The sequence below is a fragment of the Mus caroli genome, chromosome 14 (assembly GCF_900094665.2).
Source record: "Mus caroli chromosome 14, CAROLI_EIJ_v1.1, whole genome shotgun sequence".
Classification (NCBI taxonomy): Eukaryota; Metazoa; Chordata; class Mammalia; order Rodentia; family Muridae; genus Mus; species Mus caroli.
The window spans coordinates 1,212,405-1,238,967 of record NC_034583.1 but is presented as its reverse complement, the minus strand read 5'-3'; the positions used below and the strand labels follow the sequence as shown (position 1 = coordinate 1,238,967).

Sequence of the window (26,563 nt, the reverse complement as noted above, 5' to 3'; positions counted from 1 at the left end):
ACTGGACTGTGTGCTTCCAGATAGTCAAAGTTATGATGGAGGGAGGGGTCATATAATGTTCAAGTGAGAATAAAGATGTTCTAAGGGAGATACTGTCAGACCAGTCTCATGTCAGGGAGGGGGGGGGCAGCAACTTGCCTCCCAGAAAGTGATTTCACGGAGTTCTGACAAACTGTGGGACCACTTTTCAGATCAGACTAGACAGTGATGCATCTGTGACAGGCAGGGTCAGACCTTAGCCTGCACTGTTAATGATGCATATCTTTTGCCTTCCAGGTAGCACTGTCCTAGTTGTCCCTCTTCCCATTGTGACCAACTGAAGGGATCTCCTTGCCCTGCTTTTCACCTTCACGTCTCTTTAAGGCCCATTGAGGACAGGTGGCAAGCCTGGCTTGTCAGGAATGCCAGTGCACAGTTCTGACATTAGAGGGGACCCAAGGCAAGACTGCTACACAGATGCATAATTTAGACAGGATCCCGGGGGAGGGGGGGTACTATGAAGGACATTACTAAACTGGCTGGCAAAACCGGAGTAATATTATAGATTAGGTAACAATATTGTATCATTGTTAAACCTGGCTTTGGTAATACTCATCTGGATATAAAGAAAACATACTTGTTCCTGGGTCATGCACCCTGATGTTTAAGGGTAAAAAATCACACTGTCTGAAGCCTGCACCTGAATTGAAAAACTTGTACACAGAGCAGCTAGCAAAAAGAAAAGGCTAGGTAGAGTATATGATTTCTTCTCACCGTTTTTGAGATTTGTATGTACATTTGGGATTATTTCAAGGTGAGAAGATAATTGTAGGTAGATGAATGTAATCTAAGAAACCACATAGCCCTAAAAACAATGAACTTCATCATTTTTAGCGTGCCTCTGCTTCCAGGCCCTCACAGTGCCCTCTTGTGGTCAGGCTGGGAAGGTCAGCTTGATGCTAACAAGCTGCTTTAGTATCCCCAGAGGCCTTGCCCTGCTTGTTTGCAAGAAAGCTGTGAGAGAAGAGCAATGGACGGCGCTGCCAGAGGGAGGAACTGGGGAAAAGGCTGCAATGGTATCGTTTGACCGACTGCGCCCTTTTGATTAAAATCTGAGGGACAGTGTTTAGCACTGAGCTGGAGACGCGAAGGCACAGCCAGCTCATCAGCCAAGAAACCGTGCTCCCACCTGCCAGACGAGGGCGCTGCTTCCTCTAGTTTCTACCCTGAAGGGGCAATGCGGAACTTTGACTCGGGAATGAGATGCCAGCTGCGGAATTAATGCGAAATGAAGGAGATAGAGTCACGCCAAAGCAAGGTCCCATTTGTGCCCTTATTTAAGATCGATACTCTGTTCACTATGTTTTTTTTTTATAAATTTTGATTTTTACAAAATATGTAATGGAATTACCTTGATTTTTAATTTGTTTGGCATTACCTTGAAATTTGTACACCCAAACCAGCATCTCGTTAGCCTCTCCTTAGCCCAGCCTGGCAGATCTAATAATCTATGCATTGCAACATCACCAGCTCCAAGTCACAGACTGGTTAGGCAAAGTCTGAAGTTATATGGGTCTTTTTGTACCTATAAACAAAGAATTAGCCAAAAGAATTCGTTTTGAGAAAGCAAATGAGTGTCTTCGATGTCACACCATGACCAATGGCTGGGCTCAACGCAATGTCTTGTCTCTGACTTTCTGTTCCTTCATCTGTAAAATGGAAATAGCAATGCTTTTCCTATGATAGTTTAGAAACTGCTTCTCTAATTCTCCCTCCCCCCGCCCCCCGTGTTGCATATGTGTTGAGTGTGGTGAGTGCAGCATGCACTCATGTATGTGTGTGCCAATAGATGTGGAGGGCCAAAGAGTGTGTCAGTGTCTGCCTGGGCCACTCTTCACCTTACTCCTTTGAGGCAGGGGCTCACAGAGCCTGGACTGCTCACAGTTTTTGGCTAGACGGACAGCCAACAAATCCCTGTCTCCATCCCTCACAACCCCGGGCTATTGGTGTACATGAGACATTGCGTTGAGCCCAGCCATTAGTCATGGTGTGACATCGAAGACATTCATTTGCTTTCTCAAAACGAATTCTCTTGGCTAATTCTTTGTTTATAGGTACAAAAAGACCCGAATAACTTCAGACTTTGCCTAACCAGTGTAGTGGCCCACGCCTTTAATCCCAATACTGGGGAGGCAGAGGCAGGTGGATTTCTGAGTTCGAGGCCAGCCTGGTCTACAAAGTGAGTTCCAGGACAGCCAGGGCTATACAGAGGAACCCTGTCTTGAAAAACCAAAAAAAAAAAAAAAAAGAGAGAGAGAGAGAGACCATGCCCAAGTTATTACACGGGTGCTGGGCTCCCAAGTCAAATCCATGCTTGCATAGCAAGTTCTCTTGACCACTGGACTGGCTCTCCAGTTCACAGATAACAATATTTTGTTCACACAGATGAAAGGCTAGGTATTGTGCTAAGTTAGCGTTTTAGTTAAAAACTAACTTTCACAGCTGTACTATATGGGAGCAAATATCGCCCACTTTTAAAGAACGGTCACAGAGGTTTAGTTATTTGTGTGTGGTTGAACAGCCAGTAACTGGAAGCACACTTGCTCTGATCTCCACACCAACATTCTCAACTAGACTGATTCCCCCTCCCCCCGCCCCTCCCCCCCCCTCCGGATTACCTTTAGCCTGAACATGGTTTTAGTTGTCACAATGGAGATGCTAGCATCTCTCTGGAAGTAACCAGGGGGCTGATAGACACCCTATAATGTCCTGGACAGACCAGAGATAAAGAGTTACCTAGCCCTGAATTAGTTAGCTTCTCTTCATTAAAACACCCAAGATAATCAATTTCCATAGTGAAGGGGTTCCTTCTGGCTGTTTTGGAGGTCAAACCCATGATCTGAAGATTGTGTTTATTTGTAGCCTGTGAAGGGCAAATATTTCATAGCAGGAACACATACTGGAGCAAGATGCTCCATGGGGGTGGGGGAGACAATAAAAATGACTGTTGTTCCACAATTGCCTTTAGGGCACCACCACTTAGCAGCCCATGCTGGGGAACTAAGCATCTAACACAAGAGTCTCTTGGCTTAGGGGTGAGTGGACCGCTGGGAAGTGGTGAGTGATACAGGTAAATGCAAACTTCAGCAAGACCCCAAAGCCAGCCAGAGGTAGTTCCTAGTGCCCCAGTGGTCATTGCTACTGTTTGGTTTGTTTGTTTTTTTCTGTGTAGCTAGGGAAGGGAGTGCCTTTGTTTGTCAGTGAAGCTGTACTCCCTGGCTCAGGATCCATACTATTACGGAGAACCTGGGCTTTGAGAAGTCAGCTGAGCCCCACATTATACATCCAATGGTGATTTATTGAGCACCCATTCCACGTACACATGCACACATAGAATATCTGGCCTTCTGAAGAGCTGAGAAGGCAGACACTAGATGAGAAAGCACACGCTCATATGCGACAATCCACTGCAGTTCCTTGAACAAAGCATGGACCCTAGCACCATGAGAGAGAAGAGGAAAGCAGGCATTCTCAGAGTGCGGGGTTACACCTGGGGCTGGAAGCAGGGGTGAGGAGGGACAGTGCGAGTGGAAGGGGCAAGGGGGAGGCAGTGGGGGAGGAAGTGTGCATGACCTCGAGCACCTACCAAGAAATATGGCCGTTCTGCCAAACAAGAGCCCCTAGGGGGATGGAGAGGTCGTTCGCTTGGTTGGATGCTTGCTAGCATGCTTGAGGCTGTGGGTTTGACCTCCCAAAGCACAAGAATGGGGAGCAGGGGCTCTCAGAGGCGAAGGCAGGAGAATCAGAAGTTCAACGTTATTCTTGGCTACATAGGAAGTTTGAGGTCAGTCTGAACTAGGGGGTTTCAGAAAAAGAGAAGGAGAGAAAGAAATTTCAAAGAATTTTGAAAGCATGACACGTGAGCCTTCTCTTCCTATGGTGGTTCTCTTCAGTGCAAGTACAGCCTACATAGACTCTGTCATGTGGGGCTGAAACTGAGAGCCTGTTTCATCAACTGGTACAAAGGGGTCCACAAAAATACAGCTCCCACTGTGAGAGAATAGGGACTAAGAGAACCGGATATGAATGATGGTGGCCTAGAAGCATAAGTTTAGGCCTCCCAGACACTGAGTTTCTACAAGATAACATTTCGGGGTTCTGTTTGCTTGTTTATTATCCCAAGCTTTCGTCCCCACCGGCAAGAACACGTTCAGGACAACCGGAATCTTCTGCGGCAAAAGCTTTATTGCTTACTTCTTCAGGAGCCAGTGGAGAAGAAAGGGAAAATGGCGAAGCCCCGTCCCTTTTATGGAGGATTGTCCTCCACCTCGGACGTGTCGCTCCCTGATTGGCTGCAGCCCATCGACCGGAGTTGTCGTCACGGGGAAGGCAGAGCACATGGAGTGGAAAACTACCCCGGCACATGCGCAGCTTGCTTGTTTACTACATAGAACACGGGTGTCAGCGCCATCTTGTAATGGCGAATGTGAGGGCGGCTCCTCACAGTTTATGCGAATGGGTGTTTTGTCTGCATGGGTGTCTGTGCACCCTGTACATGCCTGGTGTCTGTAGAGGCCAGAAGAGGGGATCAGAACCCCTTGAAGTGGAGTTCCAGACCATGATGAATGGCCATATGGGTGCTGGGAGTTGAACTGGCACCCTCTGAAAGATCATTTGGTGCTCTTAAGCTCTGAGCCATCTCTACAGCCCCCAGTTTCAGGATGTTTTTATAGGAACAAAACAAAAGAAGGCATTGGTGGGAATACCAGGTAGGTGGCTTCAGCAAAGCAGAACACCATGTCATTGGCCTTAGTTACCACCTGATGACACTCTTGGATTCCGGGTTAGAGGGAGCTAGGGTTCTGCCCATGTATTCCAACAGGAGTTTACCTGACTGTCACAGGATGTTAGGTCAAGCACAGGTGTTGGCAATGGGTGGCCTTTAAAGGGCACTGAAGATGGCTGCAGGATAATTTGAGTCTTCAGTCAGAGTGGTTGTATTAGTCAATCAGCTTTGTAGGATCTGGAACGTGGGTGCGGCTCCACCACCCCATCCCTGGTGCTTTGGTTTACACACATGAGTTTGGCTAGAATTACACAATGTTAGCTTGTGCTCCTCACCGCAAGCCTGAAGTTGCTGATGAGATGTGATGACACAGTAGTGTGTGCACGTCGCAGGATTGCTGTCTGGCTGCTCACACATTGCTTCGCACAGCTGCGTCAGACACTGGAAACACCTGTTTGGGTCACACGACCCAGCCCTGCCCACCCTGGGCCTTTCCTGCTGGCTCTTTATCTCTGCTGCCTCTGAAGGCCTCAGCCTGTGACGCTTTTGCTCCTGGGATCTCCACCTCACCTTCCTCAGATTCCAAGGTATCCTTGCTTCACTGAATTCAAACTAAACCTGACCTTATGCACCCACAGAGACTGCTAAGGAGACACTGCATAGATGTGCCCAGTGGTGATTGTTCACCAGATCTTTGTCCCCCAGCAGGTGGCTCCACCAGTCCAGTTCCTTCTGTGTGAACATTGCCAAGCTCATCAACTCTCAGGGAAAGGCCCATGGCTACCACAGGAGACATGCCTAGAGATCAGAGCTAACCCCACCCCACCCCTGCCCACTGAGATTATGAGTGGCTTTTAAGGAGGCTGGTTTGTAAATGCAGCATGACGTTTTCCTCATGAGGACAAGAAAACCAGAGGACTCTCTAATGGCTAACCCATTATCTTCATTTCCTTGGGGATTGAAACGCGTGATGGTGAGTTCCTCAGAGAAGTGAAAGTGACCTAGAGGGATCCAGTAATTCCTGTTACCAGCCTGCTTTATAAGTCAGTGAGCCAGGCACTGTCTTCATCCAGCCTGAAGTCCCAGGAGTGCAAAGATGTCCCTGCACCCAGCTTCCCCACGCCTGGCCTCCCTGCTGCTCTTCATCCTTGCCCTCCAAGACACCCTGGCCCTAAGGCTCTGCTCCTTCAATGTGAGGTCCTTTGGAGCGAGCAAGAAGGAAAACCATGAAGCCATGGATATCATTGTGAAGGTGAGTCATGTTCCTGTCCTGGACACCACTCGCACCTTCTCCCAGCTGTGGACTTCAGGTGTCTGAAGTTGCCCTGGGGGTGAGGGGGAGGTAAGGACGGGTTGCTGGCTTACTAGGTGGCTGTAGCACCATCACTACCATTACCATCATCACTCCGCTCTGGGTATGCTCTGTTCCTTCCATCTTCAGACTGGGTGGGTCTGTGCTTCCCTCGGGGGTGTTGCAAGTTTGCTTGAGCAGGTAAATGTGATGCTCTTGCCAGAGTCTGGCTGGCAGTCAGTTCCGGGTACTGGCTGCTGTTCTGACGGTTTTAATTGAACATACTGAATGTCTGTGTCAGTCACTGTAAATGCATAGTCTCATTTGTCAACTTTCCAAGCAAGGGCTGTTAAAGAGTTTGAACTCAGAAGGGCTACGAGGTGCTGGGGAGCTCGGGGCTGGTGGTGAGGGGGCTGGGGCAGCCCTGCCTGCCTCCTCTTCATAATCTTGGTGAAGCAGGGGAGCTCCCTCCTGGCACTCTCTCCCTCCCTCCTCCCCTCCCTCTGGCTCTCTCTCTTTCTCCCTTCTTCCTTCTTCCCTCCCTGTCTCTCTCCTTTCATCCTTTAATCCCTTTATCCCTCTCCCCCATTGATTCCCCAACTCTTAGTTCTGCTCTGTCTCCCTTTATGGATATTTCTGTCCTTGGGCAATATGACCTGTCTGGGAAAGCTGCTTATAGTTTTCTGGAGCCAACTGGCTCTCTGTTCCATGGTTTTTGATCCTGGGACTCTGTGGGGTGGCAGGCACTCAGGAACAAACAAACCAGAGTGGAACTGGGGTTTGCTTCCTGTGGTAGGATGTTTGCTTTTTGTGAAGTCCAGAGTTCTATCCTCAGCCCTGCACAAACCAGGCATGGCATCCAACACCTGCAATCTCAATACTGGGGAGGTACAGGTAAGAGGGTCCAAAGTTCAAGGTCATTGTTGGCTGTAGAGAAGATTAAAGGTCAGCCTGGTCTACACAAGACCCTATCTTAGCACAACATGACACACACACCAGCACCACCACCTCTACCAGTAGCAGCAACAGCACCAAAGGTCCCAGTGTTGTGGTGAAAGTGCCAGCAGCCCTGGGTTCAGACCCCATCTCTCAGCTGAGGGAGCTCAAGGTCCCCTCTTTTCCTGATACTTCACGTAAAGTGGCGTGGCCGGTAGTGCTAGTCAGTGAAACCCACCTTAGGCAAGCTGAGCCCAGCCGAGGCCACTGCCGTGCTACTGTCCGGTAGAGGATACAGGCAGAAGATCTGCTGAGCTCCTGCCAAGATAGTCCTGGGCCCCAGGTGACAATGCCCTTTAGGTGATAGCTAAGCAACTCTGATTGTGTTTTTAGCAGGACAGCTGTGCTAAGCCAATGGGAACTTTGACACCACAGCTTAATGGAGAAATCTAACACGCAAGGAAACTATTTCCCAGTGTCTTCACACGTGGCCCAGGGACCATGTGTCTATCTACATTCCTGACTTATTCAACCCTGGAAGTGTTGCTACCCTCTTGGGGGCTGTGTTTTGTTCTCTGGTGGTTCCGGTTCTCCACACAGCTTCTTCCGAGAGCTGAGTCCCACAGGTCTTCTTAAAGCTTTTGTCAAAACTTCATCCTATCCTCATAAAGCCAATCTCCCTAAACTCTCAGAGCCATCTAACAGAACAGTGGCAGTTGACTCCAAACACCTGGTGCTCAATCAGAATCCTTAGTGCTTGTGAGGATCAAGGAGAAAGACACATTTGCCGCCCAAAGAATGCAAGCAACATTCTCTGTAGCAGAGCATTCAGGTTAGTGATGTAGGTGTGCCACGAGAAGGGCGTTATGTGACGCTACAAGTTAGGGTTTAGGCAGGGCAGTGGTGGCACACGCCTTCACTTCCAGCCTCCCCGAACTTGGAAGGCAGAGGCAGGTAGATTTCTGTGAGTTCAGGTCAGCCTGGTCTACAGAGCAAGTTCCACAACAGCCAGGGCTATGTAGAGCCTGTCTGGAAGAAAAAACAAAACAACAAAAAAAACCCTCCCCTGAAAACAACCCAAAACAAAACAAAAAATAAAAAAAGAAGTAAAACAAGAAGTGAGACTTAGAAGACTATTATCAGTATTTCTTATGAAGCCTACGCTGGTCCAACTCTCTATGTAAGCAAAGGTGACTTGGAGTTCGGATCCTTCTGGCTTTACCTCCTGAGAGCTGCGATTAGAGGCATGTGCTATCACCTGGTTTATGTTGGAGACTGGTGTGCAGCAGGCAAGAATTCTACCAACTGAGCTGAGTCCCATCTGCTCTGTAGTCCTCTGCACAGAGCCCTCTGTACAGCTGCTTCCTCTATGGTTCAGTGAGCATTGGTGACCTGAACAGCAAGAGAATGTGAGTAGTGAGGGGTCTAAACTTCAGATCCCCTTCCTGGCCACCACACTCAACAGCCAAGGAGATCAGCATGCCAGAGGCCAGGACCCTCTCTGGAATGACTGACTCACTGGCATAGAGTAAGTGTAAGCCATGGGCTCAGGTTCCCTTCCCAAGAGCACAGCCAGATTTCCTGTTGACGTCCCGTTGCTTGCTTACCAAGAATTTCTGAACCCTGCATCTCCAGCTGATACTGGTTTCTGATTTCCTTGCTTTATCTCTGGGAAGTTTTCCTCAGACAAGTATCTGCAAGATCTTGTTGTCCGGATTCTTAAAAGAGCATGGTCCCAGGAAAAAGCCATGTTTCCGGTTCCTACTACTCGGGAAGAGACACCCAGGCAGCCCTTTCAGAACCAAGCTCTGGATCCTTTAAGATTTGGCCAATGCCAAATTCCTGCCTTCACAGAAGGTTACCACAACCTGGAAGGCAGTTGTGCCAACTGCTATGCTGTCAAAACCTCTAAGGGCAAGAGTTTGTGGAGGACTTGCATGGCTAGTATGGATGGAATCCAGATAAGGGTGTCATGTATGCACTGAGGGAGGGGGAGGGGACAGTCTGGAGAGGTCTAGAGAGGTCTTGGGTAAAGAGAAGCTCTATCTGATATCTTTAAGCAGGGACCAGCATAACATCAGGGGGGAGAAGCGGAGTTCAATCCACCTCCCTACCACTTACGAGCTTCACCGCATTGGGTGGCTTATTCCTTGAGCTCCAGCTATCCCATCTGTAGAATGGGCTTAAAAACAGGATGATTGCAAGGCTGAACTCTGAGTCTACCGGTTAAGAACTCAGTAGTTAGCACTTCAGAAAACAATCATTATCACGTACCATAAGGCTTGGGAAGGGTGACCAACCTCCCCCACGCAAGCCCAGTGCCTTGGCACAGGCTCTCCCTTCGGAGATGGCGTGACAGATGCAGACTGAAGAGCACAGGACACTCACCTAAGCTGGGCTCAGTATCCATCAACTACAGATGGTTAGATCGGGCAAAAACAAGATGAGTAAGGCAACCTCCTCATGCTCTAACCACGCCAGCGAAGAGCACAGTGATGACCAAATATGGACAACTTTGCCCCCATGTGGTCTGTCTAGCGTAGAAGAGCGGGAAGGACGTCCTAGCTTGTGTAGTCAGCATTGTGCCTGGCTCTTCCCAACTAGTTATGAAAACCTGCGAAGTTCCTTTACCACTCAACACATTGACTTCCTCGGTGATAAAGAAAGATAAGGCCGGGCAGATGTTTAGTCAGTAAGCTGTTTGCTGACCCAGCACGAGGAGCTGACTTTGGTTCCCCAGGGCCCAAGTGAGCAGGCCAGGTGTGATGGTGCATGCTTCCAGCCCCAGCGCTGAAGAGGCAGAGACAACAGGATTGCTGGAGCTCATTGTGTGTTCACTAGCCTAATGGTCTAAGGAGAGACCTTGTCTCCGAAAACATGATGGAAGGCTCCTGAGGTTGACCTCTGGTCCCCACACGTCCTCACATATATAGGTATATGTAGAGCCACAAGCACAGATACTCAACCCCCTACACACACACACATACACACACACACACACACACACACGTCTATGTGGTAATATTAAGCAAGAAGTTGAGAGTTCTGGTACTCAGCCACTGGGCCTTAGAAACAATAATCTACTTCTGGCCACCTGCATGCCTGGTGCTTCCCCAAACTCTCACTCCATCTATTGTATCATTGTGAAGCATCAGTGGAAAAACCGAATCAGTGTGTACACTTGTTTGTCTCTGTGTGTTGAGGCAGGGCCTCACTAGGTAGCCCTGGGCTCAGACTATGCCACTATGAGGGTGGCCTCAGATTCACACAGATCCGCTTGCCTCTGTCTCAGTGCTGGGATTACAGGTGTGTGCCATTACACACACTGAAAGTGTACATTTTACAGTCATTTCTAGAAAGGTGTGGTAGTTTCCAATAACTAACCAGCAGGCTAGCTTGAGCACAAGGCTGCTAGTGAGTCCCGTGTGGCCAATGCTGTGGGTTTAAACTAGAATCCCAGCTTCCCCAAGCAGCCGGTTGTCAGTCTTCAGTTCTCTAAAGGCTGCGTCCCTGGTCTTTGGGTCTTTGGGAACCTGAATTCCACCCTGCTGCAGTTGTGACTGGAGATGCTCGGGAATCCTGGCTCTCCCAGTTGTACTGGCTGTTTGACTTCAGGAAAATTATGTAACTACTCCGAGTTTAGTTACTATTGTGTTTATTAAAAGTTAAAGAGAGGGGGGATATGTTCTATGGAGGTGTAGTTAGGTATGGGGAGAAGGGAGTGCCTTGGTGGGCCCATATCAAAGCATCCCTCCCCACTGAGGGAGGAGCCACAGGACAGTATAGCATAGAATAGAGTTTATTCAGGGCATGGGGAGAGAAGTTAAGATGTTAATAGAGGCAGAGAAAGGGAGAGAGAAAGAGAGAGAGAGAGAGAGAGAGAGAGAGAAGAAGAAGAAGAAGAAGAAGGAAGAGGAGGAGGAGGAGGAGGAGAGGAGGAGGAGGAGCCAGTCATGGTCATGAGCATGTGGAGAGAGATAGAAGAGAATGGGGAGGCAGAAAAGGGAAGGGCAAGAGAAAGAGAGAGCAAGAGAGAAAGAGAGCAAGAGAGCGAGGAGGGGGCAAGCAGTCCCTTTTATAGTGTGTCAGGCCTACCTGGCTGTTGCCAGGTAACTGTGGGGTAGAGCTTAGACAAAATGCTAACAGTTACCATCTAGACTTAATGGGCTAACATCATAACCCTCTCTTAGTGTTCTTGTGAAGTAGGTTCACAATAAATGTTAGCTTTTAGATTTGTTATCACTGTAATTAGGCCTTTTGATGTCTGCAAAAGCCAGCCCAGACCCTTTCCTCATTAAAGACACAGCAGGTACTTACTGCTATCGCCACTGCTATAACCACAGAAGCTGACCCAAACTTAGATGTGCGAGAGGGTCATGGCTAGGGCTCTGGACTCCGTTGCTTAGATTCAGATGCCGCTGTGGATATGCTCTGGCTGCAGGACGGGGTAATGTACTTAACCTTGTCCGATCTTCAGTCTCCTCATCTTTAAAATAGAAATACCAGCCTGGTTTGGCGGTGCACACCCTTAATCCCAGCACTCTGGAGGAAGAGGCAGGCAGATCTTCAAGTTTTAGGCCAGCCTGAGACTGTCTCAAATAAACAAACTAATTAAAAAAATTAAAAATGGACAAAAAAAATAAAGCAAAGGAGAGCAACAACCAAACCACTGGGCACACAATGTGCCCTGCAATCCTAGCTACTAAGGTGTGAGGCAGGAGGATCCCTTCAGCCCTAGAGTTTGGAACCAAATAACAGCCTAAATAACAAGACAGCATCTCAAAACAATAGCAAACATCAACAAAACATGAAGGGATATAACCACACTGAAGGCTCTGCTCTCGGGAAGCCCTTTTAGTTCAGGAAGAGATTAAGCCATGCTAGCAATCACCTGACTATGGTGCCTGGAGCCCAAATGATACCTAAACTCAAATAGTATGCAATAGCAAAGAGCGTTTATTCCAATGAATTTCCTGCATGCAGGGTTCTCCCCGTTTGGGAATGGGGACACTTAGTGGGCTCGCAGACGCAGCTTTTTATGGTCAGTTATGGGAATTCCAGGGAGGAGTATGTGCCCTTTTACCTTGATTGGTTAGCTCTAGCTCTAGGAGTCTGACTCATTCTATAATTGGTCAGGCTCTGGAGACCTCCCTGAGGGCTTCCTTATTCATTCTAGATACCTATCCTTACTTCAGGCCAGAAGACATGGTGTCCTTGGATTGGTCGCTTACGGCTGTGGTTGGCTGATCCCTGGTTCCTGGATCCAGGTTCTCGTTTCTGGGAAACAGAAACTCAGGCCTAGTCTCCCTAACTGTCGGTTTGCAGCCTGTCATGGAGTCAGCCTGGCTCTGAGCTTAGCCCTCTCACAGCAAGTGTCTGGTGAAAGGTTTGGCTATTTACAGTAAACAGCCTCAAACCCTGAGAATTCTCTCTGCAGATCATCAAACGCTGTGACCTTATACTGTTGATGGAAATCAAGGACAGCAACAACAACATCTGTCCCATGCTGATGGAGAAGCTGAATGGGTAAAGGGGAGAGGGATGGGCCTTCAGACATTGTAAAGTGCAAGAGTGCCTGACATGTGGTAGGGGAACAGAAACCCGTGCAATGGCTGGCATTTACTCTAACCACCGGGCAGCGTGGCCAGGGCTGAGTAGGCTCCCATGGTGAGCTTTCGCCTGGCTGGTTTTAATATGACAGAGTAAAAACTGGAGGAAAAAAAGGAAGAAATGGGACAGAAAGTGAAAGGAGTAGGTAAGAGACTGAGCTAAGAAATCTTGCTGCCAAGTGAAACCAGAAGGTAGAGGAAATGGTCAGCATGGGAAAATGGCTACAATGTATCAGAAACAGTGAGTTCAGGTCACCGGGTTACTTTCACATGAATACTGCAGGGAGGGGTATGTCTGGATGATCACGGGAGAAAGCCTTGGAAGAATGAGTTAACAACTATTAATGCTTACATCTGGGCTGAGACTAGGTGGGCGTGGTGGCACACACCTTTAATCCCAGCACTCGGGAGGCAGAGGCAGGCGAATTTCTGAGTTCGAGGCCAGCCTGGTCTACAAAGTGAGTTTCAGGACAGCCAGGGCTATACAGAGAAACCCTTGTCTGGAGAAAAAAAAAAAAAAGACTGAGACTCCACCATGGAACTAGGTCAGTGAAGGAATAGGAGACCATTTGTTGTTTCAATACTTCTGTATGATTTGAGTGTTTTACCCTCAGTAAAGCTCGTTGTGGTAGTATACATCAGTAGGATTTACTGAAGGAGGCAGAGGCAGGAGGATCATAAATTTGAAGTCAGCCTGAGCTACACATTTAAAAAAAAAAAACCGTCGTGATGGTGGTGGTGGCTTACATCTTTAATCCCAGCATTCAAGAGGCAGAGGCAGGCAGATCTCTGAATTTGAAGATCAGCCTGGTCTATAGAGCAAGTTTTAGGACAGCCAGGGCTACACAAAAATACCCTGTTTCAAGGGAGAGAGTGGGAGGGGAGGGAACAAGCAATGGAAACAAAAGGCAGTCTCTTCCAATAGTTTTAAATGACACCAGTTAATATTGATGATTTATATTCCTTCTGAATGATCCACAAACTACCATGTTCATTAGCTTTTCATTACTGTGATAAAATACCTGAGAAAGACATCTTAAAAAAAAATAAAGGAAAGTTTTTGCTCACTGTTTTGGAGGCTTCACGTAGTCAGTTGGCCTGTTGCTTTAGGGTCTGTGCCGAGACAGCATGCCATGGGAAGAGGTCTGCTCATCTCATCTACATTTAGACCTGGATCCTGGCTTAGCCACTTCAGCCTTCAGGGAAGTTTTTAGGAGTGTAGGGGCCAAGAGGATAGACTCCAGATTTCTCCCCACAGTCAGCCTGGAGCCAGTCTGGAAGTGAGAGGTTTCAACACCCTCACACCCAACCTGCCTAGACTGGGATGAGCACTCTAAGGAGAAAATAACCCCACCCCACTGATCTCCCAGTTAGATGAATGGATGCTAAGACATGTTGTACATGTGAGCCAGCTCTGCAGCTGCCAGCACATCTCTTTGTCCTCTGTAAAGTGGGAAAGGGTCCAAGCCACCTCACAGTGCAGTTCTAAAGCAATATGCTGCCTTAAAACCTAGCAGGCTAGAGCTAGTGGAGGGCCAGCCTTCCAAACTGAATGCCTAGCGAGGTCTGCCATCCTCACTCCTGGCCTCCCATGGTTGGGTCTGGTTTAGAGCACACATTTGAAACCCAAGAAATTTCTGTAAAATTTAAGTTGGTCCCTGAATCAGCCCCTCTGTCTTTTCCAACTGACCACAAGACAGCCAGATAGCAATTAGGCCCTAGATCCTTTGGGGGGTCGATGGAGGGAAACAGTGTAAGGCTGTCTGGTTGTCAGCATATTAGATACATTCACAGAGGGCCAGGTTTCCTGTCCAGGCCAGAGATAGTCTGCTGCCCCCTCCCTCCCTGCGTGGTGAAGCTCTGGACCCCAGGAATAAATAGTTGATTGTTGGAAATCAGTACCAGAAGTTTTGAGCAGGTCCTGGGCTTCAGAAGAGGAGGCATCTGGTAGACCTCAGAAGTGGTATGTGGACAGGTGACATGAGAAACTTGGCCTCACCAAGAAATAGGAGTTATAGTAATGGTGGTGTGCATGTGTGTGTGTCCCATGATACACATCTAGAGGTCAAAGAACAATTTTCAGGGTCAGTCCTTTCCTTCCACCCTTTGGGTGCTGGAGACTAAACTCAAATTGTTAGGCTTTGCAGAAAGCATCTTTACCTGCTAAGCCATCTTAAGAATCCAAATCAGGGGGCTGGTGAGATGGCTCAGTGGGTAAGAGCACCCGACTGCTCTTCCAAAGGTCCAGAGTTCAAATCCCAGCAACCACATGGTGGCTCACAACCATCCTCAATGAGATCTGGCGCCCTCTTCTGGAGTGTCTGAAGACAGCTACAGTGTACTTACATATAATAAATAAAATCTTTAAAAAAAAAAAAAAAAAGAATCCAAATCAGGAACTTCTGACTCTGCCTGGACCATCTCTGGCCCCTGTGATCCTACAGAAGCAGGCCAGAGCTTATGGAGTTTGAAATGAAAAGGTCTAGCCTCAAGACCTAAGCCCCCTGCACATATGAGCAGCTTGGTCTTCATGAAGTTCCCTCAACAACTGGAGCAGGGGCTATCCCTGAGTCTGTTGCATGCCTGCCTATGGATCCCGTTCCCCGAAATAGTCAGCCTTGTCTGCCCTAGGATGCACCTAGTCCTGTAGCAACTTGATGTGAAAGGTGGTAGTGATGTGGGGGAAGGCTAACACCCAGAAGGGAGATCCCCCTTCACAAATGAGAAGGGGAAGGTGGAAAGGGTGTGGTGATCTACATGAGAGGGTACTGGGAGGAGAGGGGGCTAATATTTGAATGTAAAGTAAATAAACAAATACAATTTTAAAAAATTAAGAAAATGTCTACCCTCAAATTCTAGCCTTGTGTTATTAAATCATACAGTGGGGCCCAGGTAATAGTGGCACACACCTTTAATATTAGTACTCAAGAGGAAGAGGCAGGTGGATCTCTGAGTTCAGGGCAAGCCTAGTCTACAAAGTGAGTTCCAGGACAGCCAGGACTACACAGAGAAACCTTGTCAACAACAACAACAACAACAACAAATAATAATAATAATAATGGAGTGGGAGGTAAAAATAGTAGCCATCTTTTTAGGACAAGAAATAAGAGTAAGCCATGGTGCTCTATGCCAGCCCTGGGAATGTGGAGGCAGATGCCGCAGGCATGTCTTTTGTGTTTACAACACGCTATAATATTTTGTTTTCTAGAAATTCGCGAAGAAGCACAACATACAACTATGTGATTAGCTCTCGACTTGGAAGAAACACGTACAAAGAGCAGTACGCCTTCCTCTACAAGTGAGTGTGAGCTGACCCTTGACCTGACTGAATCGAATCCAAATGTGTATCTTCAAAAATCTTTAAAAATAGATTCTAGGCAAGGCATGGTAGCACATACCTTGAATCCCAGGGCTTGGGAGGCAGAAGCAGGGAGAGTTTATGAGTTTGAGGCTAGCTTGGTCTACATGGTGTTAGGCCTAGTGAGAGTTACATTCCAAGACCCTGCTCAAATAAAACAAAACCATTTGATTCTGGCCTGTAGGCACTTATCATTATCAATCAGAATTTTTGCTGTCACACTGATGACATGTGTGTTGGGGCTGTACACACTGATATCACACTGATGTCACACTATGTGTTGGGGCTGTAGCTCAGCTGATGGAGGGCTTGCCCAGCATATGCAAACCTGGGTCAATCCCTACCTAACACTGTGGTGCCACGGGCCTTAAGTCCCAGCACTCAACTCCAGTGGTGGAGGCAGGAGGCTCTTCAAGCAACACAGCAAGTTCAAGGTCAGTCTGAGCTATATGAGGCAAGACCCTGTTTCAAAGCAAATCACCTAAAACCCTTAATAAGAAAACGACCCAGTCACTAACTAGAAGACACCACAGCACTGTGACAACTAATGACTTGCTGGGGAAGGAGTTCTTTGTCCTTTATGAGGAAGGCCTGTCCCAGCACATGAGTGTAGCACAGAGGACTCTCACTGGCTTCCTACTGCCAATCTGTTTAACGAACATTCCCTTGATGTGCCCCAGATAGCAGGTATAACACAGACCCTCAACTCTGTGGTGAAGAGCTGACTGCCTGTTCTTAGAGAAAAGAGCCTCCAGACCCACCACCACCACCACTTGAGCCTGCTCTGGAAGCTACTGAAGTCAAAGGAAACTATGTTCACAACCAAAAGACTCAGTGAGAAGGCATTTTTTTTTTCTCTTCTAGGGAGAAGCTGGTGTCTGTGAAGAAAAAATACCACTACCATGACTATCAGGATGGAGACGCAGACGTGTTTTCCAGGGAGCCCTTTGTGGTTTGGTTCCATTCGCCCTTTACTGGTGAGACTATGACCCCATATCTTACTCTTGAGGTTGCCATGACCAAATACCTTGGAGGAAGGGAGATTTATTTATGTTCCAGAGAGTTCAGGTCATGTTCTGTGCTTCATGGATTCTGGGACTGTGGTGGGGCAGAACATTATGGCAATGAGAACATAGGCCACAGGGTTTCTTCACCTCATGGTAGAGAGGTGGGAGAAAGGCACCAGGTTCCAAAGTCACTTCCTAGTGACCCAGTTCTTCCAGCACATGTCTTTAAAGTTTTCACAACCTCCCCAAATGCTGCTGCCAGATGGGGACCAGGCGTTCGACACGTGAAACTATGTGAGACACTTTATATTTAAACCATAACAGTCCTTCTCCTGGTTACCTCCCCGGCAGCCCATGGAGAGGCACAGCCCTGAGCATGTGTGAGCCATGCTCTCAGACGCATGCATTGTCTTATGGGATGCCTGAGCTGAGAGTTAATACTTGAGAAAAGAAGCTGGTCTGGTAGGACCAGGCTTACTTTTCCGAATGCTGAGATGCAGGACCTCCTAGCCTGAGTACTACTTTCTGGGATCGTTGATAGCTCTTGAGTATTTAGGGCCATGGAAATGGTTTATCACAGTTCTTGATCCCTGTCACATACAACTCCTCCTTCATTTTCAAAAGACGTAAGTAGGGGCCACCAAAGGAAAACGCCAAGTCTCCCTCTTCCTACAGTGTAGCAGCTCACTCCATAGTGTAGCAGCCTTCTCCACAGATTGCCAGGAGGGAGAAAAGCCATATCAGTTACACTCTGATCCCCAACGACTTGGCTATGGGTCCAGGATTAATGGCCAGTTTCCTGAGGATTGTCCCTAACTAGGATTGGAAGAAACTGAGAGTTTAAAGGCATTTATCACTTGCTCAGAATCCAGCTACGAAAGTAGCCAGGCAAGCTGTTAAAGACTGAAAGCTAAGCTGGGTGTGGTAGTGCATGCCTTTAATCCCAGCACTTGGGAGGCAGAGGCAGGCGGATTTCTGATTTTGAGGCCAGCCTGGTCTACAAAGTGAGCTCCAGGACAGCCAGGGCTATACAAAGAAACCGTCTTGAAAAACAAAAACAAAAATGAGACTGAAAGTCACTAAAGATGAGCCAGGGTTGTAAGTCAAGCCACCAACCCAAAAGCCCATATTCCCAGTCACCACTGTACTCAATATGAGGTGGAGATTTCACCAGACATGGTGGCATGTACTTGAAATTTTAGCACCCAGGAGGCAAAGATAGAAGGATTGGCCAGTTTTAAGTCAGCTTAAGCTATATTGTGAGACTCTGTCTCAAAATAACAAGAGCCACCAGTATAATTCAATGAGAGGGCACGTGGCTAGCATGCACAAGGTTCTGGACCCACTCTTCTACGCTGAAAGAAAATAGATAAAAAGAATTGAGCATTAAAATGTAAGTTGCAGCATGCACCACCAAATGCTTTTCACTACTTACTATGTGTCAGAGCATAAGATTGACAGAGCCCCTGCCAGGATGACATCACACTGTAGCAGGGAGACAGATGGGGCACATGGATATATGCAGAATTAAAGGAAGTATGCCTATATCCATCCCACACTGTTGCAACATCCTGAACTACATCACTAACTATTTCTGCCCAGGGTTAATTAACTTAGAAGATTATGAAAGAGGTGTGGGAATTCTCAGTAGAAAAAGAGGAGAGGCTACTGAGGACAGTGAGTGCAGCAATCCTTTTGTACATGTGTGTGTGTGTGTACACGGGTGCCCAAGAAGGCCAGAGATGTTGAATGGCCCTGGAACAGAGTTTAGGCAGCTGTGAGCCACCCAACATGGGTGCTGGAAAACGAACTGCAATCCTCTGCCAGAATAGTAATGCTCTTCATTGCAGAGCCCTCCCTCCAGCACCTTTTTCCTTTGTTGTTGTTTTTTGAGACAGGGTGTCACTATATAGACCAGAGGCCGCACACTCACAGATAGAACTTGCCTCAACCTCCCATGTACCAGTAATAAAGCTGTATGCTGCCATGATCTGCTTTCTAATTTTTTGTTTTGTTTGTTTGTTTGCTTTTATTCTTCCTTACATAAGGACTATAAACTTGCCAGCCTCCATTTTTCTTTTCTTTTTTTTTTTTTTTAAGCACAAAAGCCAAACATATTATCAGAGTCCATAGTCAGGGGCCAGGTCTAGGACTCACAACAAATCAGGTCTGCCACCTGGCACCTAGCACCTAGCACCCCAAGAGTCCCACCTGAGACGGTGGTGGGGAAACAAGAAAGGCACAATTGTCGTTGTGGCAACAGCAGGAAGCAGGTGGCAGTGTCCTGAGCCCTGTCCTGGGGGACTCTGGCAAGACCCCCAGAAAGCAGAGAGAGACAGCAAAGAAGAGAAGCCAGGGGAGGTAGAGCTGGACACTGATCAGCAGTCCTGGTCACAATGTCACATGAATGTTGTGACTGGCCCCCGGGGGCAATTTGGGTGTCCTGAGGACATTGCTGCTACCTGGGGTTTCTGCCTAGATTTCCGACAGGGCTTGACCTTCCTGCAGGGTTCACTGTTTCTGGAACGATGAGAACATCTGTCTTCAGTCTCAGGGGATGAGAGACTTGTTGCCTCCTTAAATGGTGATCATGTCAACTCAGAATCTGAGCCAAAGTTTAAGGTAGCAGAGGAGACAGAAGCAAAATAAATGCACTTATGCCGGGCATTCATCTTGCCTTAGTCACCTTGGACACCTACAGTCCCAGAAGGCCACTTTAAACAAAGTAGTCACTAAGACCCTATCCCAAGTTACCTTTTGTCTGTCTGATCTAAGTCATCCTTTTCATTTTTGAGGCAACAAGAAGACCTTAGATATCCTGACAGTGCAGATCAAACTTGTTCCAAGGAACTCAACACCCCTAATCAGCAGGGAATAGTCTGACAGCCACTTCCTGTTAAGGGCCCACTAATACTGCCTGAGAAACTTCTGATCCTTCCGTCTCAGCTTCCCAAGTTTAGGAATACAGATGTGTGCCACCCCACCCAGATGAATTTATTACTCTTAGAAAAGAATGACACAGCCATAAAACATAAACAGTTTTTATTACTCCAAATAAACCAAGAGAAAAATTTTGAAAAAGAAAGAGCAGGTGAGATCCTCAGAACCCACATAGGAGAAAACCAACTCTTCAATGTGATTTGTCACACATACACACAGACACACATAGTCACACACCTACATACACACACAGACACACAGTCACACACACTCATTCACATACACAGACACATAGTCACACACACAGATACACACACACAGAGACACACACAGACACACACACAGATAACACACACAGAGACACACATATAGATTCACACACACACACACATTTAAAAAGAAAGGAGAAAGAAGGAGAGGAAAGAGAGAACCCACAGTGCCAGCAGGTGCCACCAGCTTCCTTTTAACTGGAGAGAGTACAGGTGGGAGTGAGGAGTCTTCTATGTCCTTAAAGAAAGCAAGTGTCCTTGTGGCTCTAAGTCCTAAAGTCCCAGCCACTGGCTGGAGCCTGTCTCCAGCCTCCACATGTAGCAGTGCCTCCTAGAAGGGACAGTTTCTCAGGCAGTATTAGTGGGCCCTTAACAGGAAGTAGTTGTCAGACTATTTCCTGCTGTTTAGGGGTGTTGAGTTCCTTGGAACAAGTTTGATCTGCACTGTCAGGATATCTAAGGTCTTCTTGTTGTTTCTTTTTTGCACACAACTACTTAACAAACTGTGACTAACAGCAATCAGCAATGAGCCAACAACCAACCACGCCTCTTGGGGACCTAACTTTTATATACCCCTCTGAAAAGTCCCCAGAATTCCAAATCAGAATCTATCTGCAGCTGGCAAAATCATACCCCTCACAGAGCACGAGACAAGTCATAGTCAGAGGCTGTGGTCAAACTAAAACAGCCCCATATCTCACGGATTAAGACAAAAACATATTCTTATAATATTTCCGTGTTTTAAAAAAGAAACCAGAATTCCAGAATTCTCACTGTGCCACCTCCTATTTGCCATTCCTCAGCTGTCAAGGACTTCGTGATTGTCCCCTTGCACACAACTCCCGAGACCTCCGTTAAAGAGATAGATGAGCTGGTCGACGTCTACACGGATGTGAAAAGCCAATGGAAGACAGAGGTGAGGCTCTTGGTGCTTGTTTGCTTCCATCAAGCAACACCCAGGTACTGAGTAGGAGGGTAAAGGGACAGAGTATGTGCAAGCCTCCACAGATTCACTGCCTCATCCTAGGCTTATCTTCAGCCCTAAAATTCCTTCTTGCTAAAGCTGCTTGGGCCTGTCCCAGTGGGCCTTGGGAATCCATGCTCTGCTGCATGAATAATGGAGGTCAGCACTGGGCACTGGGGCCCTGGCAGTGTGCTGGGACTACACAAGAACAAGTGAGTTTAATCTTCTCAATCTAAACAGGGGCTGGGGAGAGGTGCAGTTAATAGAGTACTTGCCCTGAAAACATTAGGGACTGAATTCAATCCCCAGAAACCGTAAAGTAATAGACAACCCCATACACAGAATGAGAGAGAGAGAGAGAGAGAGAGAGAGAGAGAGAGAGAGCAACAGCGCCTAAGGAACACTCCCCCAGGTTACAGGCTGGCCCCCACAAACACGCCTATATGTGTGCTTGCACATGTGTACAGCCTGCCACACATAAGCAATCCTACAAGTTGTCCCAATTCACAGCTGAGAACTGTGAGGTAGAGAGGTCAGGAGTGTTTCAGAGGCAAGATCATGAAAAGGAGAAGCAATATGGAGACTGCTCCTCAAGGCAGCCATCACCTCTCCATTTGGAAGGCTCTGAGCTGAGGGTTTGAGGAAGCACCTGGTAAATGCGGAAGGGCTCAGATGGCTCTCCTGTCAAATTCCTCTTTTTTTCCTTTCGGAATATGATGCTGAGAGTCCCTCTTCCTTCTCAGTTCCTCTGCTAAAGGTATGAAATGAGTCAAGTGTGGACACAGCTGGCCAGAACTGACCGTCAAGAAGCCCAAGAGTGTATTTTATTGCTTATTTGTAAGTTCCAGGACAAATGGTAAATCTCATGCACTCAGCAAGGGTATATTGAGCATCTATCGATCAATAGACCCCGAGGAAGGAACCTTGGACGAGGAACCTTCAGAAGGGCAGATTGACCTTTGACCCCTAATGCTCAAGCTCCTGGCTGGTGGCCTAGAGCTGCCCATCCGATCCCTTTAAGGGTTAGAGTCTAACCTGATCCTTCCATGGCTAATGGCGCTTTCAAACCAAGCTGAATTGAGCTTGTAAGTCACTCCATGCAGGTCAGAGATGATGTTCTGTCCTTGACTGTGTACCTTAATCTCAAGGGAAACCCTAATTGCAGATATCAAAATAAATTGTTCTTAAGGAAAACTGGAAAGTCAGCAATCATCTCAAACAATAGCACAAAAAAGGAAATAAGCTGTTTCCTCTGTAGTGTGGGATGTTAAAATTCTCTTCCTTTGGCCTTTGAGGATGTCATGGGTGCACTTCCAACAGTTGGTGGTATAGGGTGGAGAAAGACAGTTAACTCTTTTGACTGCCTCCCTTAGGACTCTCTAAGGACTGAGCGTTAGGCTTTAGTTTCTGCCCTCAAAACATACAATAGGACACAGAGAGATACCAAAGCAACTGCCATCACACTAGGCAAGTGCATTTTGCCTCTTGGGTGCTGAGGTGTATATTCATTCACATTTGCTGCAGTGCTTATGGGAGGGGATATCTTAGCTGGATTCCAGTGTTCTTGCCAACCTGTGCACAACCGCCTACAGAAAGAGGGTGACTAAGCATCAGACAGCACAGTGGCTGAGCATCCTCTCTCCCACTCCTTCTTCTCGCTGTCGCATCCTTGTCAAAACTGTGACTCACTTGGAACCTGTTTTCTCTTCTCTTAAAAGGGAGGCAAAGATGCAGGGCTGGAGAGATGGCTCAGGGATTAAGAGAACTGACTGCTTTTACAGACGTTCTGAGTTCAATTCCCAGCATCCACATGGCGGCTCACAACTGTCTGTAACTCCAATTCCAGGGGACATGACACTCTCACACAGACATACATGTAGGCAAAACTCCAAGGCAAATAAAATAAAATGAATGAATTAAAAGAAAGGCAAAAGATATGGGAGCTTTGTGAGTTTGCTATAACGTAGCAGTGTAGCAAAGACAGTGTCTGAAGCAACTCTGGGCTGTTTGTCACCCTGGGGATCAAAGCCAAAAGCCAGGATCAAATCCCCACCCTGCTCCTGTATAAGGGACCACCCACCTGACTTTTTTGTTTGTTTGTTTGTTTTACCTTAGTTACAGTTTTAAAGTCCCATTCCCCAGCTGGCTGTGGCAGTGCATAGAGATCAAGAGATGGCTGTGGAGAATCAGGGGTTTAAGGCCATCTGGGGCTACAGAGCTAACTGAGGCCAGCCTAGGTTATGCAAGACTCTGCCTCAAAGCAAACCAAACAACAAAAGATCTAACTTCCAAATACAGTCACATTCTAGTGTGCTGTGGCCAGGAGTTAAAACTGGGATGGATGGGTCAGGGAGATGTCTCAGGAAGTAAAAGAATTTGCTGTGTAAGCCCGATGTCCCAAGTTCCATCTCTGAAACCCAGAGTAGGACAGATGAGATCCAGCTCTTGCATGTTGACCTGCACACGTGTACACACACACACACACATGTGCACGTGCATGCTTTCACACACATACTATATAAAAATATATTGGAAGGGGTCCAATTCAGGTCACAAAGACTTCTTTATACTCTGTGGCCAGGCAGCTGTGGTGCACGCCTTTAATCTCAGCACTTGGGAGGCAGAGACAGGCAGATCTCTATGTTGGAAGTCAGTCTGGTCTATAGAGAAGGAGTTCTAGGACAGGACTACACAGAACTATACCATCTTCAAAAGCAAACCACACCAAGCCAACCAACCAGACAAACAAGCAAACAAATATAACTGTTTGTTCACTGGGAGTGGAAGGGGAGTCCTTGGTGGTGGTAGAAAATGAAGGCATCAATGTCTTCCAGTGCTTACCAAGTAATGGGTCTAAAACATGCCTTTCAGAATTTCATCTTCATGGGTGATTTCAACGCCGGCTGTAGCTATGTCCCCAAGAAGGCCTGGCAGAACATCCGTTTGAGGACGGACCCCAAGTTTGTTTGGCTGATTGGGGACCAAGAGGACACTACGGTCAAGAAGAGTACCAGCTGTGCCTATGACAGGTGAGACCTCTGCAAAGGCTGCATTTGTCCCAGGGCAGCCCGAGAAGGAGTCAGCTCCCTTTCAAAACTGTTAGCTAAAATTTCTTCCCTTGAAGAGATGTAAACACTGCATACCCTACAGTCCCAATACCAAACCAAGGTAGGGTTCCACCAAAGCTTGGTCCAGGGAACACGTGAGAGTGTTAGGTTTCCTTGTAGATCCTATGTCGGGGCTTACTTACTAGAGTGTGGGTGCTTTCCTGCCAGGTGGCCACACCAGGAAGTCTTTACCTAGCACAGATTTTCCACAAGTGTATAGATTAAGCCTGGGTCCCTTAATCTTACTAGGGTTACACACCCTATCCCTTCCCCAGGCCATGGGCAGGCACTCGGGGATGAGTTGCATACAGCAGGTGGTAGAGTGGGCCTGGAACCTCAGGCACGAGTCCTGTGGCCCTTCTCAGCCTTCTTTGTGGAGGTGTAAAACAGTCAACAATCCCAACTGGGATGATCACACCGACACAGGTGACTGTCCAAGGTGGTGGCTGCTTGGCTTGGAGGCTAGCCCTATACAAGGGCCCTCTGGCTTCTTATGCAGTATTTCATTATGTGGTTGTAGAAAAACTTGGCCGTGGCCAACACTGATGTCAGAAGGGCCCGAGTTCAAGTCACAACTCCACCACTTCAAGTGTTGTGACTAAGAGACTCATACTTTGTGTTGGTTCTCTCACTTGTAAATTAAAGTTGTTAACATTGAAAGTAATTCAGTTGTGGGGATATAATGAGAATTAAATGAAATAACACATGTAAAATGCAATACCTGTCCTATGACCAGTGCTAAATACATTTGTGTGTTCTTGTTGATACCTGGAACATTCAGGAATCTATGGCCACAGGCAATTCCTGTGCTGTCACCAATTTTATCCCAAACATAGACTGCAGTAAGTCATCCCACTGCCATCACTGGCCATGCAGCTGTTACCAGGGCTTTGCTGCTATAAACACTGCTGAAGTGTGCAGCCCACCTGTATATCTTGAGCCAACGTTTATACCCTCAGGTACTACTTGAAAAATCAAAGTAAGAGGCAGCGAGGAGGCTCGGCAGGTAGAGCACTCGCTGCACAAGCATGAAGAACTGAGTTTGATTCCCTGAACAGGGAGGGGGAAATCCACTTGCACAAGGCTGTTTTCTGGTCTCATATGCTTGCAACAGCTCGATCCCCAATAAGGAAATAACTTTCAAACTTAAAATGAGAGTATTTAATGCAATGGTATTTCTACTTTCTGTTCCAAGACAGGATTTTGTCATGTAGTCCAGGCTGGCTCCAGACTCACTCTTTGGCCCAGGATGATCTTGAACTCTTGGTCCTTCATCCTCAGCCTCCCAAGTGCTGGGATTCAGCATGTGTCACCATGCCTGACTTGAATAGTTTTTAAACTATTACTACACAGAAACGTAGATGCATGTGTTTAAATAATGACAATCATGTGCACTGCAACTTACCCTGGGATTTTTCAAGCACTGTCAGCTCTGTTCTTCAAGTCAGGGGGAACGTTGGAGTGTCTGAAGTGTGTGAATGTCAGTGACCATCCACAGCAGAAACCACAGACAACCAATGGGGGAACCTGAATACCAGGGTGCCTGCTGTTCCCATCGCTCAGCCTGCTGAGAAGGGAGCACAGCAACGCTTCCTTCTCAGGTCTGAGGTCTGGACTTTATACCCATCTCTTGGCCACCTTTGTTCCTCTTGGGGCTTTTTGAGGCCGCAGTTTCCTTGTTGGCTCTTACTGTTCCAGCCTTCAAAAGTGAAGCCCAGAGTGAGAAGTTACGGCATCCCCAGCTCCCAGGCCTCTCTTCCCATTCTCAAGCGTCTGCAGCTGAGCTGGGGAAATGGCACCAGCTGGGCTGACTCAGCCACTCCAGCTATGGGAACCCCGGCAGCTCAAACCCAGAGACCAAGCCATCACTGGGAATTAGAAAAGCTCAGGGCAGAGCCATGCAAGGGCAGTTTGTTGCACTTTCCACAAATCAGGCAGGGCACTAAGACCACATAGACCGTCACCTCCCTTGACAAATGCTAGAGGCCACTTACTTGTTTTTTGTTTTTTAATTTTAAACGTGTGTGTGTGTGTGCACATGCGTGCAAGTGCTGGTGAATGCAAGTGAGTATGTAGGTTCATGTACCTGGATGTCAGAGATATGTCTAACTCATTTTCTTGAGTTAGGGTTTGTACTGAATTTGTCTTGTATAGTTTAGCTTACTGGTTATAGTCTATTATCAAGGGAAACCAAGACAGGACCTTGAAGCAGAAAGTGAAGCAGAGACCATGATGGAGCTGCTGACTGGCCTGATCCCTCTAGCTTGCTCGGCTACTTTTCTTTTCTTTTTCATTTATTTATTTTCTTTTTTTTTTT

At 47.4% G+C, this 26,563-nt stretch overlaps 1 protein-coding gene across 1 annotated transcript in view; it reads left to right on the top strand.

Moving 5' to 3' along the window:
* The first annotated feature begins 5,626 nt into the window (after positions 1–5,626).
* The window catches only part of Dnase1l3 (deoxyribonuclease 1 like 3), a 25,539-nt gene continuing 4,602 nt past the window's right edge, over positions 5,627–26,563 (top strand). The window contains exons 1-7 of the mRNA XM_029468710.1: positions 5,627–5,738; positions 5,839–6,017; positions 12,430–12,518; positions 15,810–15,899; positions 16,824–16,936; positions 20,979–21,091; positions 24,011–24,168. Coding sequence (XP_029324570.1) covers positions 5,862–6,017; positions 12,430–12,518; positions 15,810–15,899; positions 16,824–16,936; positions 20,979–21,091; positions 24,011–24,168 — 719 coding nt within the window. The 5' untranslated portion in view covers positions 5,627–5,738; positions 5,839–5,861. The remainder of the gene's footprint in view (positions 5,739–5,838; positions 6,018–12,429; positions 12,519–15,809; positions 15,900–16,823; positions 16,937–20,978; positions 21,092–24,010; positions 24,169–26,563) is intronic.